General features: G+C 45.8%; 1 protein-coding gene across 1 annotated transcript in view; it reads right to left on the bottom strand.

The window, feature by feature from the left end:
• The window catches only part of LOC309672048 (unconventional myosin-X-like), a gene marked incomplete at its 5' end in the record, with an annotated part of 96,063 nt that overhangs the window by 33,004 nt on the left and 46,075 nt on the right, over window positions 1–16,984 (bottom strand). Inside the window, 7 exons of the mRNA XM_082483453.1 lie at window positions 2,605–2,711; window positions 8,722–8,836; window positions 9,634–9,758; window positions 10,788–10,868; window positions 11,568–11,676; window positions 13,202–13,284; window positions 14,217–14,285. Coding sequence (XP_082339579.1) covers window positions 2,605–2,711; window positions 8,722–8,836; window positions 9,634–9,758; window positions 10,788–10,868; window positions 11,568–11,676; window positions 13,202–13,284; window positions 14,217–14,285 — 689 coding nt within the window. The remainder of the gene's footprint in view (window positions 1–2,604; window positions 2,712–8,721; window positions 8,837–9,633; window positions 9,759–10,787; window positions 10,869–11,567; window positions 11,677–13,201; window positions 13,285–14,216; window positions 14,286–16,984) is intronic.

Below are 16,984 nucleotides of genomic sequence, written 5' to 3'. Positions count from 1 at the left end.
GACCCATGCTGACAGCTTGCTACCTCCCTGCACATCAGATACGTCGGCCTAGTCGAGAAAATGAGGAGAGGGATGCTTATGGCAGTAACGTGCAGAGGTCACGCTCTTTTCCATGAGTATTAAGTCAAAGGGAGGAAGCACAGAGAAAAGAAGAGGAAAGGGAAGAGGTGATAAGAAGTGGGAGGTTTTACACGAATTGCTCCTGGGCTGCCGTCCCCTCACCCCTGCTCCCGCTGTCCTCCCTGCGCCCTGCACATGGGGTGTGAACAGCTGCACCCGCACCTTCTGCCAAGGCAGATATAAGTGCATCAAAAAAGGGCGCTCTGACTTTTACAAAACGCATCTGCCAGAAACTCGCTCAAGTGCAACACGTGCCAAGCCCTGCCCAGCCACAGGGCAGGCTCTGCCTGCTAATCTGCCAGGCTGAAGTGCCCCCTCATTCCTCATGACCGCAGCCAAGCTTGCAGACGCCCTTCAGCCGAATTGCTGCGCACGGGCGGCGAATTTCATTCCCCTTGTTCAAGCCTTCCACTCACCCTCCTGCACTGGCCAAAGAAAGTCAACCTGCACCCCACGCCGCGGAGTTGGGAGACATCCCAAGAGAACATGGGGTGGTTACAAAGCGCCAATGCTGCATTTGGAATTCTGTTAATTATGTCGATGAGCTGTAGTTAGCAGTTACGCCTCCAAGGACTAGAGAACACAGGGCTAAAGAGTAATTTCCTACCGTCTCTTACCTTGGGCAATAAGGTCCTACAGAATGCAGGGACACAGCCAAATTTTTACATGGATCCTGCAAGCCTGGGAACAGTTACATGTATTTTAGCTGGTGAAGCTGTTACCTGCAGCTCGGAGTTCCACAGATTAGCTACGAAAAATGGGGTCATTTGAACGGGCTGATTTTCTTGTCTCACATTTTAGTGATCAGAGATAGCGGGCTGCAGGGAACAAGAGCAAAAAAAAAAAAACGTTCTTGCCCTTAGGACTGGTTCTCCAGGCTCACAGAACAAGTTCACAAAGGGGGAGAAACCAGTAAAATCCTTCCTGCAATAGATGTACCCTTCTTTGCCAATCTACTTTGCATGAGACCAAATGAATTTAAATACATTCATTCTTGCAAACCTGACAGAAATGGTATCAAAGCTTAAAGCAGCACACACGGGTACTCCTGACCTCTGCCCAACTCTTCACAGACCATTCACTACTCGCCCAGATGAACTCCCTTCTTACCGGACCTTCTCCAATACAGGTGCAGTGCAACTGGAAAAAGTTTTCCAGTCTCCCTCCCTAGCTCTTTCTTCACTTCCTGCTCTCATCCCCTGCAAAGTCCAGTTACCTCCAGCTGCTTGTAAGGATTTCCACTCTGGCTGCAGAAGCACAGCTTGTTCCTAAAGATGAGACTCAGAAGAGCAACATGTGGGGCAAGGAATTCAGACCTGTGGAGACTGGAGGACCGTGAGATTTCTAGCAAAGAACACTCCTGCAACGCTGTCTCCACCACAGCCCTGCAGGGCAGCAGCTACCTTCCCAGGAACTCAGAAAAGCAGTAATCCAGTTTGCCTGCAGTGATGTTTCCCAGAAAAATCAATTTTCCTGTGCTAATCCCTACCCCTCTCTCCAACCGCTAGACACAAAGTAAAATAGAGCAGAGGCCCTGACACAAAGAACTTGCAATCTCATGTACAAACAATAGAGCTAGCTCATTTGTCTTCCTAGAGGGAAATAAATAAATGAATAAAAGCCCCTGAGACCAAATGTGTATTTTGCTGATATTCCACATTGGCAAGGCAGGGTACAACCCTTGCACACATTTCCCAATGCAAAATGAGCTACCTGCTGTAACTGGAGCTCTAATAAGAGCGCCTGCTGAAACAGCTCTGCTGGCCAGGGATTTCACCTCCTCACACGCCTGACTGACAGGTGTCTGGAGCAGAGACCAGCCAGGAAAGAGCATCTTACTGGGATTAAGTGTGCGTGCCACAGCCATTAAGGAGTCAGCTGTTAGGATGACTGCGAGGGGCAGAGGAAGGGCGGTTTGTCTGCAGTTGGTTCTCCCAACCCGCCTCTGGTCAGGTGCAAAAGGGAGCGGCAAGAGGAGATTACTGGTGCAAAGCTGGCCAAAAACCAATTCTGAAGAGTTAATTAAAAGGAGAGGGAGATCACGAGGCAAACAGGCAGGGCGAGGAAAGAGGGTGAGCAAAGGCAGAGCTGCAAGTGAGGAAGAAGCGATTTGCAGGGGGAGCAGGAAGCAGAGTTGACAGGCATAAGGAAAAGGAGAGGACCCATAGCATAGGTGGGGCCCTGCCAGGAGAGCCCTGAAGGCAAGGAAAAGGTGTCATTGGAGGCAAGCAATGGGTACAGAGGTCCCTGCAGAGCAGCACTGAGGGAGGGTGCGAGTGTGCACGGAATTGAAGAAGAGGTGGCAAAGGCGCAGAACTGTTTCAGCAGAACTGATGCCCGCAGGGAGGGCAGATAACGCAGCTCTCCCTTAGAATACAGGAGGGGAAGAAGGGAGGGATGCGAGGGGACGAGAGAGCAAAGCAGGGGGTCGGGGCAACCCAGGCACACAAGCACAGGGATGGTGGGGCAGCCCCCAGCACTGACCTTGCCATGTAGCCCAAGACGTGGGCTCGGATGACTATAGCTGCTTTCCTCAACTCCTCTTCCCGATCCTTCTCCAGCTTCTGCTCAAGAGCTTCCTTCAGGAAAACCTGACGCCACGGGGAGGAGTTTCGATAAACACAAAGAGAGGAAAGAAGTCAGTCCCCGGGAGAGCCGGGAGATTTCATCCCCGGGTGAGCGGCGCGGGGTGCGCGCTGTGCCCGGGCGCCCGCGGCCGCCGATGCCGCCGCCGCCGCCGCCGCCGCCGCTCCAGCGCCAGGCGCGGCGCCGCGCCCCGGGCTGCCCCCGCTCACAGCACCAGGAAAAAGTTTTGCAGCCACATGAGCCAAACTCTGTGCCCAACCCCCGCCTCCCTCACTCTGTGGTCAAGACTTAAAAGAGAGAGAGAGGGAGGGAGGGAGCAGAGGAAGGAGGGAAAGAGGAGGGAGGAGGAGGAGGAGAGCCCGGGCTTGCGCCTGTGGTTAACTCTTTCCCAGCTGACAGCTTTCCCCGCACAATCCAGTACCTCCCTGCAGCAGGCACTGGTGCCTACTTGGGTGATTAAATATTTGGCAAAGAAACTCCTCCGCATTTTAAGCAAAGGCAGGAACATTTAGGTTTCTAGGCTCTGGGAAGCAATTTTAACAGCAGCCCTAATAGTGGAAGAAGAGTCAAAAGCTAAAATCCCTGTCGAGGTGCAAAGCTGAGCACCCAGTCCACCGGCTCTGGGCGGAAGCTGAAGCCCTCCACCAACCTCCAGAAACTCTGAGGTGGAGATGCTTCCTCGCTGCCGAAGTTCAGCCGTGCAGCATGCATTAGGGGGAACTGAGCCCCAACAGGAGAGGTCTCCAAATACTACTGATTGCACTTCAGAGTCCAGTATTTCAATTCTCAAGCATCTTCCATCACCTGTATTTCAAACCTCTGCTCAGTGCTAAATGCTTGTGTGAGGGATGAAGGTGCTATCTTAGAGACAAAAGGACTGCGATACAAGCAAGATAAGGGCATGTTTACAGGAATTTCGATGACTTATCTGAGCTACTTTAAATCAGCTGGCTCGCGTTATCTTAGCACAGAGTCCAGCATAAAATCCTGAAATAAATGCTTTGCTTTTTGAGATGGACTGCAGCCTGCATGGAGCTCCACGGCGCTGTGGGTACGCTGCTAGCAGTACCCAGCCTAGATAAAGTTGGCTAAGGTATGTCCATACAAGCTGCAGTCACAGCAGCAACTGCCATATGGCTGTGCTCATGCGACCTGCTGGCCTGACATGGGCTAAATCACTGCCAGGGCTAGCAGCAGAATGGACTACAGTAGGAAAGTGCTGCCCTACTTGTTAAAGCACTGCCGTGAACACGGGCTGCTCAATCTGCAGAACGATATTAATCAGTAAAAACTCCTTACAAATTTATTGGATGCATGTGACTATGCCAAGAGGGCAGAGGGATGCTCAAAGATTTGAATAGCTATTTAGTCCAGTGTCCTCCACAAACTCTCCTTCTCCCCACTTACCTCCCCTTATGTCTCTCTGTACCTTCCCTTCCATCACTGCTTTTGGCCTGATCACTTATTTAGGCTCCTTTTCCCCTCTGCAAAGACCATCGGGTACTGAAACCTTGCCCTGAGTTAGTACCCATTGCCATTGGCTTCCCTGGACTCCAATTTCTCCTCGGGAGCCACTTCCATTAAGATGGTCTGAAGAAATGAGTTGTTTTGTAATGACTAAGTAACTGTGGGTAGCCTTAAAAGAAAGTTCATTATCAAGGTACTGCCAACCATGAAGCTGGCACCCTTCCCTGCAAGTTGTACATCCACTCCCTCTGTCAACTCAACAATCTTTTAAAGACTTCTTTGAGGCAGGGATTGCTCTTTCCATTACATTCCAGAAACAAGCAGCAGTCACCCATTTCAGGAATGCAACCAGCAAAACACTGTCTCAGTCCATTATCTTCATCAAATTGCAAAGATATTCAATGCATCAGTATTTCGCTAGCAAGCATAGACTTTGCCGTGCCAGGAAGAAGAGGGGAAAAACCTAACTTTGAGGCATGCAGAGTTCAACAAGACACAACCCTAATCCCATCAGAGTTTCTATGTATGCTGGAGAGTGAGGGGTTAATCTCAAATAACGTTACGATATCTAGTTATAAGCTATTGGCATTTTGAGGGGTTTTTTAGACTCCCCTAGATGACAAAGAAGAGTAAAACATATTCAAACTCAGAAATATTTTTGATGCCTTGTGGAAATAACTTGGAAGGTGGCCATTTCTTTGTCATAATTCATAGTCACTTTCTGTAAACATGAGATCACTTTCATCTGAGGAAGGAATGATTAAACAAAACAGACAAGGTTACATCTATCATATCTGCTCCTATTAGCCACTGGCCAAGTTTTAAACCACAGTGCAGCACCACAGTGCTCCTCACACAACCTCAATGCCCGCATGCACCGCCAATGCAACAGTGAACATGTTAAGGTTACGTGTAGATCAGCAGACACAAATGTAACTGTGTGTGAACCCGTGTGTACATAAGTGGGATCATATGATTCTCGGGGACAACACTGGGAAAGCAGGAAGTGGGTCACTGTGACCTGGATGCCAGATAGTCTACAGCAACCTTCTCCCTTCAAACAGGCCCTGCAAAACAGCAGGTTGAAATGTGGAAATGAATGCTTTCAAACAAGAAGAATTGCTGTGTTAAACAGCCTTAGGAAATCTGTGTTGTGGGTATGGGCAAGTATGGCAGAAGGTCCAGGTGCACCGAGGAAAGGGGCACAGAAGCTGCTGCTCCATCCCGGCACTTCCCGAGTAAAGACAAGGGCACCTCAGCACAAGCTCTTCCGTCATCACACTGCTTGTTTGCATCCAAGCCTTCATCTCTGTCATGCCACCGGATAAAACCTGCCTTATATACATTAATACCTCTTATAAACATTAATTTGACAATTGCCAGCACAGCAGCTGCTCTATTCTTAATGAAAAACACAAAGATCATCCTGCCCTTCCTCCCCCGTTTCCTTTCCCAAGCTTCACAATCCCCTGCACTAATTCACAAAGTCTTTTCCTTCCTCCTCCAAACAATTGCTAGGGATATAATTATCCTTCCATTCATTTTGCAGGAAGTATTCCCCCTTCTATAAGCTTCGCTCTTCACCCACCCCTTATACTTCTTCCTAGGTTACATCCCCATCGGCCTGTCCCACCCTTTTCAGTAGCTACTCCTGACTGTAAGACAAGGTTAGTTCTCTCCTGGTGTTGAGAACCACTACCTGGGTACCCAGAGCTGCACCTGTAGCAGCAAAAGTGGCAGCAAGGGCACACAGGGGACTTCCTCTCCAGGACAATGACCTACACTCTGTGCCCCTTAGCTGGTAGATTCACTTCACCCTTACCTGAAAGCCTCTGGAAAAACTAGGGCTCTTTTCTTCATCAACCCAAGTATAACCCTGTGTTACCCAGCACCGGCTCGAACATGAACACAGACAAAGCACTCTCTAATCCAAAACCAAGACACAACAGCTGGATACAGGCAGCAAGGAAGGGACTACGAGGAAACACCACTGCCCTACACAGCCTCACCTTGGCATCTGCTTTACCTAGGGGCCGGCTTTCTGGAGGCACTGTCAGAAAGCAGAGTTGCAAGAGGGCTCTCCAAGGGAGCAACGAAATGACTTTGCCACCATCTGAGCATGGGAAAGAACGTCAAGCAACTCAACTGAAGAATGAAATGGCAAGGCAATGGTGACAGCACCTTGGAGCAGCCAGGGGCTGGCCAGCCATTCAGCACGGCAGCAGGGGTGGAACAGGCCAGGACAGCCTTGGAGTGATATATTCTTTAGAATAAATAGAACTGCTCCCCTCTACCAGGACACACATCTCTAATCCTAACCATGCTTGAATATAAAATAACTTCTACAACCAAACAAGATGGCTCAACTGCTTCTCAACCCCTTTCAATTTTCCTTCCCAGTCATAAAGAGATAAAGAGATACAAACACTGCCATTCTTAATCATTTCTTTCTTCCCATAATATTCAGACCCGACAGCAACCAGTGCCTTACCAGAGAGACTGCTGTTTACCAACATGCTGCGTACAGCTCTTCAGCCAAGCTTTAGTTTATAGGACCAAATTGTCCAAAAAAATTACATTAGAGTACATCCAGTGTTTTGGCAAAATACAAACAAACGTTGTTTGCCACATTTTACCACCTACATTGTTTTTTCCAAAAGAATTTGTTTGTGCAGGTCAAGGAGTGAGTGAAAACAGATGGATGGACTCAGTCCTTCAGGATGCACAATGGGGACTGAAAAGAAAAGGGATCCTATTGCTGCCAGGGGCTCAAAGCAGCCTGAATTTCCTGCTTGTCGTCAGTCTGTTGTAGTCCCTGTACTCCAGCTATATAGCTTACAACCTTTTGTACTCTAACAGGTGAGTGTCTGCATGTGAGTTTGGTCCTCACATGCATTTCCCTGTTGCCCTTGCTGTAGCCCAGCGATCTTCCATCTTTTGTCATGCTAGGAAGAAAGTTCAAACTCCATGTTTACCAGCTCTAACCACCCCTTTCTAAAGCTTCCCAGGTACAAGCAGCTCTGCAATACACACACACACACTCTCTACACTGGCTTTAACCCTAAAATGCTCTGAGACTGGCAGCCACCTAAGCAGTGTGGGTTATCTAGGGACAAGAATGACTGAAATGGTTTCCTGATTTGCTGGGATCAGTGAGGAGACACCAGATTCCCAAATCAAAGATGGGGAAGACCTTAATCATAGAGCAGAAATACGGCTAAGTGATAAAACCTTTCTTGAACATCAGTGCAGGCATTGAAGGAAGGCATTAGAAACTTCAGGTTAACACATCTCCTTCCTACAGAAATGGCCAGTATTTTCCTTGGTCATCACACAGAGTTCATAGCCCAGACTACCAACTGGGCTATTACCGCTCCTCTAAGATACGGAGAGAGAGATCTCGCTCTCTGAGAAACATTATAGTCTATCCACTCATTAAGAAATGGTTGCTCAAAGCAACAAATATCATGATCAGATCTCCTGGACAAATTACATGTGAATTCACTGGAATCACTTCCAGTTTCACTGTGACCCTGGAAACACTCTGAACTAGTTTTTTTGAAGGCTTAAGGGCAAAAAATGCAAGAAAAGTTGCTTTGATAGATCACCATCTGCTCTGGATATGGACTGCATACCCAGTAAATAGAAATGCTGTCTGCACTGGACACCATCCATCTTGGAATATTCTTTGAAGAATTTACTGGAGTATGTGGAAAGTTGTGATAGAGACAGTTTTTCCCACTCCCAGATTTCTAAAGCAATATACCTCACAACACTCATCTATTTCTGTGTGAAGCTGTCTCAAAGCTTGAAAAAATCCAGACTGAAACACCCAGCTCCCTCCCCATTTAATGAAAGATAATGGTACATTTCCAGCTGGGTATCTAGAGAAAAAAAAAAAAAAAAAACACACACAAAAAAAATCCCCCAAAACACACAATCCAGACTATACCAGGCAAGAGAGAAGTGGTAAACATTCACCAAAACAGATGCAAAATCTATATTATTATAGTGGGGAGAAGCATTTGGATACCTTTCCCTAGAAAACACATGCTAGCATCTGGGCTAACCACGCAAACCCTCAGCTGAGCTTCCACAACAGAAGGCTGTCACACATCTGGTCATCTAGCTACCTATTCACAGTTTAGATATATACCAAGCAGCAGCTCGCTGCCTCCTGCAAGAATTTCAGCAAGCCAAGCAGAGCGAAATATCTGGCACAAGAGACAAGAGTTAATGGCACACATAGCAATTGCATGCAATGACACCCATGCTTGTTCTCCTTGGATCCATAAATTGGATCAGACACAACAAAATCAATCCGGTTTGGTCAATGAGAAGGAGTTTAGATAAAATCAAAAAGCCTTCTACATCTCTAGGTACTTGATATGGGTAATATTTGAGATGCTACAGGTCAGTGGTATAGTTGACTGTATTTAAAGGGTCATTACTACTTTGCCCTTTCCACCGGCTTGAATCTCACCAGATGCAATCACATCCCCTTGCAGCTGGAACAAAGCCATGCCCTGCCCCACACTGATGATGTACCTTGGTTTTACCCAACTGCCACTCTTTCTTGCTGCTGTCATAGGTCTGAAGAAAGGCTGCACATACAGCTTTGCTGTTGTCTGAGAAACTTGGCCCCTTCACAAGCATCTTGTACCTAAGAACCAAACAAAATCTCATGAGATTATGTATGACAGTAGCCTGGCCCCCCTGCCCCAGTCTTTTAACTCTCATTATCTTCCTCCCATTAGTCCTTCTTTCTCTGGGATCTCCCTTCTTTATATTTGCCTTCCAAATTGGAAATTTCCATCCCCCAACCTTTATCTGTTCCTACCACACTGGCAATTATTGTTGCAATCCCAGTAATAAAATACAAACTCAACAGCATTTTTCAGTAAAGAGCAACTGTCTTTCTGAAACATGTGCTTTCATCAGACACAAGTTATTTTGTTCAGTATAGGGGTGGCATTTAACGCTCCAAGAGACAAAGGAAGCAATGTTCAGTGGTCTCTTCTAGACTTAAACTTCAAGAAATCCTTTTGATGCAGCTAATTAAAAGAAATAATCACTCTTTTCAGTATTAATCATCAACTATACTGTCCATTAAATTTTGCTTCAGCCTGCCAGATTAAAGGTTTTAAGTATGGTATTTTCTTTTTACATATTATGACCAGCTGGGTTTCACAGCATCACACAAGCAAATCTGTGGCAAAGCTACAAAAAAAAAAAAAATTAAAAATGGACCATCTGGCTATTTTTCCATTCTGACTTTTACCCTAAAGGCAAGTCTCCAAAAGGTCTTCCAAATCTGTGTATGATGCGGGGAATAAGGGCACGGTTAGAAAAACATCCCACAAATGATCCATATCAGTAACAGCAGTTCTAGAGGAAACAAATACATAGAATCATATACCTTGGGGCTGTTACAGCATGTGGTACAATGATAGCAGTTACCTGCTGAGAAAGTCCTGGTAAAGGCGTCGTATAGGGAAACCCGCTCTCCGAACTTTCACTGTCTCCAGCATCCCTGAATAACGGAGCTGATTTAGCACCACATCTGGATTGAAGAGGTTTGGCGCCTACATAGTGATCCAGATTCAAAAACAAATAAGAAGCGAGACATAATAAGTGTTGATCTTGGTATTACTTCTTCGCTGACTTGAACAGCGACCGTTTCTTTGAGCACAGACGGTCACAGGTTGTATATCTGTTTCTCTCCAGAAAGTCAGCCCTGCATATTCGGGCGTGCCAGGTGAAAAGGGGGAAGCTTGAGTCAAGGAGAAAGCAACCTCACAACACTGCACGGTGCAGAAAAAGGGATGAAAGGGAGCTGGGCAGATCCTGGGAAAAAACAGTCTGCAGACTGCTGTCGTAGTCGGATCATTGCAGTAAGGCAATGATATAATGCATTAATACATACAAAATGCAGAACTCTGACTCAATTCTCTTTGCAGTGTCTCTCTCCAGTCAAACTGGAGACAAACTACCGAATTCTTTTCTGGCATAAAACCCCCAGCAGGTCTTCCTCTGCCATATCATAAATGGTTTCAAAACACACCAAGAAAATGATGGGTTCAGAGCTCCCCGCCCAATCTAGTTAGCAGCATATCCTCCCATCACAGTTCACAATACAAGCAAGAGCCAGCCTGTCTCTAAGCACTGTGACTTGCTCATGAAGCATCCACCTCCTCTGTCTCAGAGCCAGGGATCTGCAGGAGATGCTTCCTACCGCACAAGCCTTGCATTCCAGAACAAATTGTCTACAGGCACCACAAACAGGAGCGATTGCGTCTTTTACCACAGCTCTGGGCTCTGCACAAGCCTGGTTCATCTTCCAGGCTTCGTAAGCACATAAAGAGGTGGCAATGGCTATATCATATCATATCATATCATACCATACTCAGCATGTAGTCTATTCATCTGATACCGGGAGGAGGGTGTATTTTTCCTCAACTATAAAACAACTAGAAGAAAAAAAGGAAAGTGAGGGGGAACTGCTCTTATCCTCAGTTTGGACCCTGACAGAGGCAGCTGTCAGGCGTCTGTGCAAGTGAGCGCTCATGAAGGCCTGTGTTGCATGCATACATTTTGCTGGAAGACAGACTTGCCTTTTCTGTATTTGGCTTGATGCAGCGGATGAAGAATGGGTTGGAAGTACTAAGCGTGGCCATCAGGGAATGGAGAGAATCCTGAAAAGCAGCAAGACAAAACCCAAAGGATCAGTCACTCTGTGAGGGAAAGGGCCTACATTTGATGCAATAGGGTCTTCATGCAGCCCTCCCATTCCTAATGTCCTTTGACTCTGCCTACCAAAACCTCAGCAACCCAGGAGACCCCTTCCTGTCCAAAACACACCCACACAGTTAGTTTACTCTAACCCTGTTTACGTGACCATCCTTGTTCTCAGAGCTGTATAGCTGATGAGAGTTATTTCTAAAAGACTCTCAAAATTTAAATATAGGCAACTAAAACTCTGAAACTAACAGAAGGTTTGCAGACAATCTAGGGCGGTGAGATTCATACCTGCAAGGTCCGCCCAATAAAGTTCTATTGGAGTTGCCACTACATCTGCAAAAGATGTGGCCTAAAAGGACACGTACACTTAGCTGAAACACCAAACCAACACGAAAGGTCAAAGAACCTCAAGAACTTCATATACTTAGCAAAGTATTCTTTTTCTCTGCCACCCTGTTCAGTCTTAGCATCTCACATTTTACACACAGAAATCCTCAGGGCAGTAGCACTGTCTTTTTTTAGCACTACAACATTCCTGCACATTTTCAGTACTGGACACAAAACAAGGATGAATGACTCCTCTTGGCTGCAGGCCTTGCTTTACCCATCTGCTCCTCCCCAGAAGCTTGCTGGTCTCTTGGAAAACATCCTACCCTGAATTGGGAACTGACAGTCGGTCTGCGCCTCTGGGTGCCCATCTTCAGTGTCTCTTCACTGCTACGACTGCAGACTCTTTCAAAAAGGTCATAGATGAAGTCCAGCCTAAGGGAGAAGAAAAGAATTAAAGCAGACACAAGACACCCACCACCTGTGAGAAGATGGCTCTCATTCTCAGCTACCGTCCTGTCCCAGTGTGAAACACCTCATTTTTATTCCTGCTGTGCCACAGAGTGGCTGCAGGAAACAGTTCAGCTGGGAACTTCCGTGAGGAAATTAATACTTTCCATGTGGCTGCCCAGAGCCTGTGGGCTGCCCTGTATGCCACATTCGGCTGCAAAGCCAGAAACCCCATGTCACGCTGTCAAGCTGGATATTACACAAAGGAAGATGTCCATTCTGTACTGGCAAGGACACCTCCCCGTGAGCTATATGCCCCCAGGCAAAACTGCCTTGAAGGTATTCCAGCTAGACTGTGTGCTGTCATGCCCCTCTCGACCAAGCTCTCATGGTGAGCATCCATGACATGCTCACGCAAGTGCAACCACAGCCCTTCTGTGGCCAGAGGACTTCTAGAGCTAGCCTCAGTGTAGGTCACCTCTGGGGAATCTTCCACTGTTTTGCCACTCCTTAGACAGTGGTGCTGGTTCCTACGAAGTGGCACAAAGTTCTCCAGCACTTCTGGTGCCTGTTTATTGCTGTGACTGCTTCTAGCAGAATTTTCCTTTCTGGCTCGTTGAAAACCCCTGAGTCCTTCTATTATGCTGGACAATGATGACCACAATTCTGGCTTCAAGCCCTGTGTAAAATGTTCCCCAGATGCCACTGTCCGAGTAAGGCAGCTACAAGCAGCTCACACTCTCAGCTCTCTCAGCTTGTTTCAAGGCTGCTCACAGTGCAAACTCTGCGGCAGGCTTTAGAGAAGATGCAATTCTGAAACAGTCTCAGCAGGCTGGAGCCCAAAGGACTCTGTGGACTATGGTAAGGGGCATGTGGTAGAGTTGCTACTCAAAAACTTCTAGGGTGCACCATGTTATTAAATGCTTCTCTCCTATTAAGCCCCACCTCTCTTTTCCAGACCTTACTCAAGGTCAAATTCAGCTAATTTCTCTAGGGTCATGTTGCAGCACTGGGATAAAATAGTAGGGGCCATGCCTAGTCCCACAGCGAGGGCTCAGTTTGGCTCAGGATAAGGACAGAGTCTCTCCACTAACAAGCAGGCTGGAAAACAAGCAGCCTCCGTAGAAAGGCTGGCATTTGACAGCATGGCAAAGAGCCTTGACTCATTCAGGGGCAAATTTGCTACTGTTGGGACAGGGAGGTAAGAGGAAGAAGAGGAAAAGCAGAAGAGAGGAGGGAGAAAATCAGCATTGCCTAGAGGGATTTCTGTCGTGCTTTTATAGCTCTCTTCAAAACTGGGACAAGACTACTGATTAAATCTGTGCCTTGTCTGACTTCTCCAGCTCTCCTTTCTTTTGCCAGGATATTTAAGCACAAAGAGAAGAATGATAAAGAATGATGCCTGATGCTCAGACAAAAGCAATTGCTTTCCTTGATCTGGTTATTAAATGAACATGGCTTAGTCCAGCACAACAGATGTGGCTCCCTCAGAAGCATAAGTGGGGCATACCTGCTGTCTTTCAGCATGTTTAAAATGTCATCTCGAAAGGTGTCTCTGTTCTTCTCCAGAAAGCCTCTCACATCGTATAGCACCTGCAACACAGACAGAGCTACTAGAACAGCGCAGTAAAAATCATTAAGCATTTCTACATTAACATGACAATGTACAAGACATGCAGCAGAGCTACACAGTAACGCTGCAGGCATGTGCCAAGATCCAAACTTTTGGGGTAAAAGAGTTCCAGAGCTCTGCAGTTACTGGCAAGAAAGTGGCTTTTAGCCATCAATTAAAAATATAAAATAAAATAAAATAAAATAAAATAAAATAAAATAAAATAAAATAAAAAAACAAAACCCAAGAAACAAACAAAGAAAACCAAACAAAAAAAAAACCCACCCCAACAACTTCAAAAACAGGAGCCAAGTGAAACAGCTGCAGAGATTTGCTTTGGGGAGTGTGGGGGGAAGTCCTCTCTCTGCAAGGTGCGAGGTACTCCATTCACTTCAGGAAATACAAACTATGCCACCCAGTGCCCTGACCTCCCAACCACTAGTGCTCAGCAGATATGATTCTAGGACGTTAGTCCTTCTTTAGTGTGCAGGTGCCCTCCCCTTACACAGCTCCATATCTCTCCACAACAAAGCGCAGCATTTAACCTTGAAGGCTTGGAGACCTTTTCCTCTTTGCAATAGGTATTTAGCCTTTTCTCCTCCACCACAAAAGTAAAATTTTCCTTGTGACTTTTATTTTGGGTTTTGTTTGTGAACATCCAAGCAAAGACAACATGAATAACAGAAGTAAGGAGGAGTTTGTCGCCCAAACCAGAAGTTACCTAAGAAACTCAAACAAATGTCCAAGCAGGATCATGACATGCTATTTTAAGCCCATCACACACCCTGCACTCCGGTATGGGGCACTAACTGCAGAAACACACAGCTCAGAGATATTCTTGATTTTTGGAATCTAAATTCCAGGAGCTCAAGTCCAAGTGCAAGCATCTCACAGACACACTACAAACACCTACCTCTCCAGCGTAATGTCTTATGCCAAACTGATGGTCTGTTACCCGAGGCTTCACATAGTAGTGGTTGCTCTGAAATGAAAGAAAAATAAGTCTTCTTATAATGCCAGTGTAAGAATAAATAGGCTCAGTCAGGAACTCTGCCATGGCTATGACAATGCCGGGATGGGCAAGGACTTTAGCTGTTGCAGAGCCTGACCGCATCTGCTGCAGTTATCTGCAGCTACATTACCAATATGTTATTCCAATAAGATGGAAAAATCCAGCCCTTCAAGACATTACTCATGTGAGCAAGGGCTTGCAGAATAAAGGTTGGGCACGCATGCCATGGATGAAATGTTAATTCTTGCGCGCCTGATACCTGAGGAGACTGAGCTCTGTACAAACCATGTGGTGCAGGACATGGAATCAGGATGCAGGGAAGATGGCAGCTTTGCAGAACGCCTACACATCTTTTCTTTGTCAAAGGAAATATCAAACCAATCCCTTGTCTTCCTCTGTATTTCATCTTTCTTTGGACCTCTCTTCCCCTTTTTCCAATACTCATTTTTCCTTTCTCTTACTAGCTGTTCTACTCTCTCCTTTTTCACCACCTTTCTTAGTTCTATGAAAATGGTTAACTGTGTAAGAACTGCCATGCCACTTGAGACCAATGGTCCATCCAGCTGATTATTCTGCCTCCAGCAGTAGCTCTGTAGGGTAGAGCAAGAACAAGGCAAGTTAATGACACTTTTATCCTAATACTCTCTCAAACTCCAATTATTTTCATGAGGTTTGCATAACTAGTAACCCCAAGAGAATTTCTCTTTGAAATACCTGCCCATTCCAAACCTGAACCCACGCAGACTTCCTACATCCAGAGCGTCCTTTCACAGGGAGCTCTCAATCAACCACACAGGGAACTACAGCCAGTAGGTTTTAAGCCTGGCTCCCATTAGTGCCATTCTTCTTCTACGGGCCACGTGTGATTTTTAAACCCATCACACGCCCCCTTAGTCATATTATCTCCACAGTGCGGGGTCCCTTCAACACAGTTTTCCATAACACTGGAGCTGTCCCAGACCTGTTGTTTACCGGATCTGATATAACCCTTCTTGAGTGGAGGGGCCCAGTGATGTACACTGTTCAAAGTGCAGGTGATCCATGGATTATACAGTGCCATAACAACGTTTTCTGCTTTTATTCTGTTTCTTTCCTAGGAATTTCTGATACTTGGTCTGGGTTTTTTATTACTGCTGAGCACTATGCTGATGTTTCCATGGAACTATCCATCCCAGCGTCTGTCTAGGTCTTGCTCCTGAAAAGCAGCAATCAGCTCAGGGCCCGTCATTTCAAATGTGAAACTGGGACTGTTTTCCTTCAGGCACACCATTTTACATTTATCTACACTTCTTTTCATCTTCATTTTACAACCCAATCAGTCTCATAAGGCCCAGCCTTGCCCTGTGAATCACCAGAAAACTGCCACCTCAGTGGTTGTATGGGATAGAGTCTTGTGGGACTCCCTCCATTGAGGTAACTCACCATTTACATTCTGTGAATTTACCCAGTAGTGAAATATATGTGAAGTATAATCCTACAATTTCCCAGAATACTTATAAAAATGAAAATAATTTCCCACCTTCTCAAATACAAGTAGTAAGGAAATTTTAAGTAAGATGTTGCACAATACTGTTAGTAATTCAGCTCTTTCATCTTCAAGTTCTTTTAGCAGTATTGGGTGGATGGCTTCTGATCCTGATAATTTCTTAGTGCTATTGAAAACTTCTTCATTGCCTTTTTTCCTTTTCATATTGACCCCATTTCTTTGCTCTTCCCTTTCCTTTTCCAGCCACAAATTCCCCTCTCTTCCACTCCAAACATGACTGTTACTGACTCTCTCACATGGCTTGGCACCCTCCTCTCCCTCTCTATATTTCATCGATGCTTACAAAACTTCTGGTTCCTTCTCCCATCTCCCCTATTGCTCCTAACCCCGGCTGTATCAGAGGTCATATCCTCTTAAATCCCAGCTCTATGGTTTTCCTCCGTAAGCCTATTGCAGTCCACAGAAAACACAGAGAAGAGGGCTTGGTCTATTATAATGTCCTTCAGGCTTTCCAGCAATGCTGGCTAGATGCCTTCCAGTGCTCTTCCAGCCAGCACTAAAGACTTCAACTGGTAGAAAAAACAATTTTGCCTTCAAAAAAATGCAAATCCTAGAACACTGTCTACTTCATCATTTCTCCCTGCACTCCAACTCCTCAGGCTCTTCCATCTCTCGTAAGCTCCCTAAGGTTCCATGTTAACTGCTATCCCCTCAAAGCAGACAGAGGTAACACTATGAACAGCTCAATTAAAAGGCTACTCAATGCACAGGAATCACCAGAAATAGCAACCAAAATGTTGCAATGTTGAATGCAAAATAGTACTGACAGCCTCGTGCTGCTGTACAATAAACCACAGGTGCCTTCTTACCAAGGGAACTGGTCTGATTATTTATCTCAGAAAATAATAGAGAAAAGACGTAGAGGAATTCAGAGACAAACAGGAGAAAGAAAGAGGAGCTTTGAAATTTCTCCATTTGAAGACAAACTGAAGAGGCTGGGACAGTTCAGAAAGAACATTCAAAAGAAGTGATATATTAAAAATATTCATAAGTTCTATATTAAAAGTTAACAAAATACCAACAACAATAAAAAAGGTAAATCAGGCATTTTCATATATCTTGACGTATAATACAAGGGACAGCCACAGCAGATGAAATTGAAGGCATAAATTTAAGCCTAAAG

The sequence above is a fragment of the Vanellus vanellus genome, assembly GCF_965231255.1.
Source record: "Vanellus vanellus genome assembly, chromosome: 5".
Lineage (NCBI taxonomy): Eukaryota > Metazoa > Chordata > Aves > Charadriiformes > Charadriidae > Vanellus > Vanellus vanellus.
This window is presented reverse-complemented; position numbering and strand designations above follow the sequence as displayed.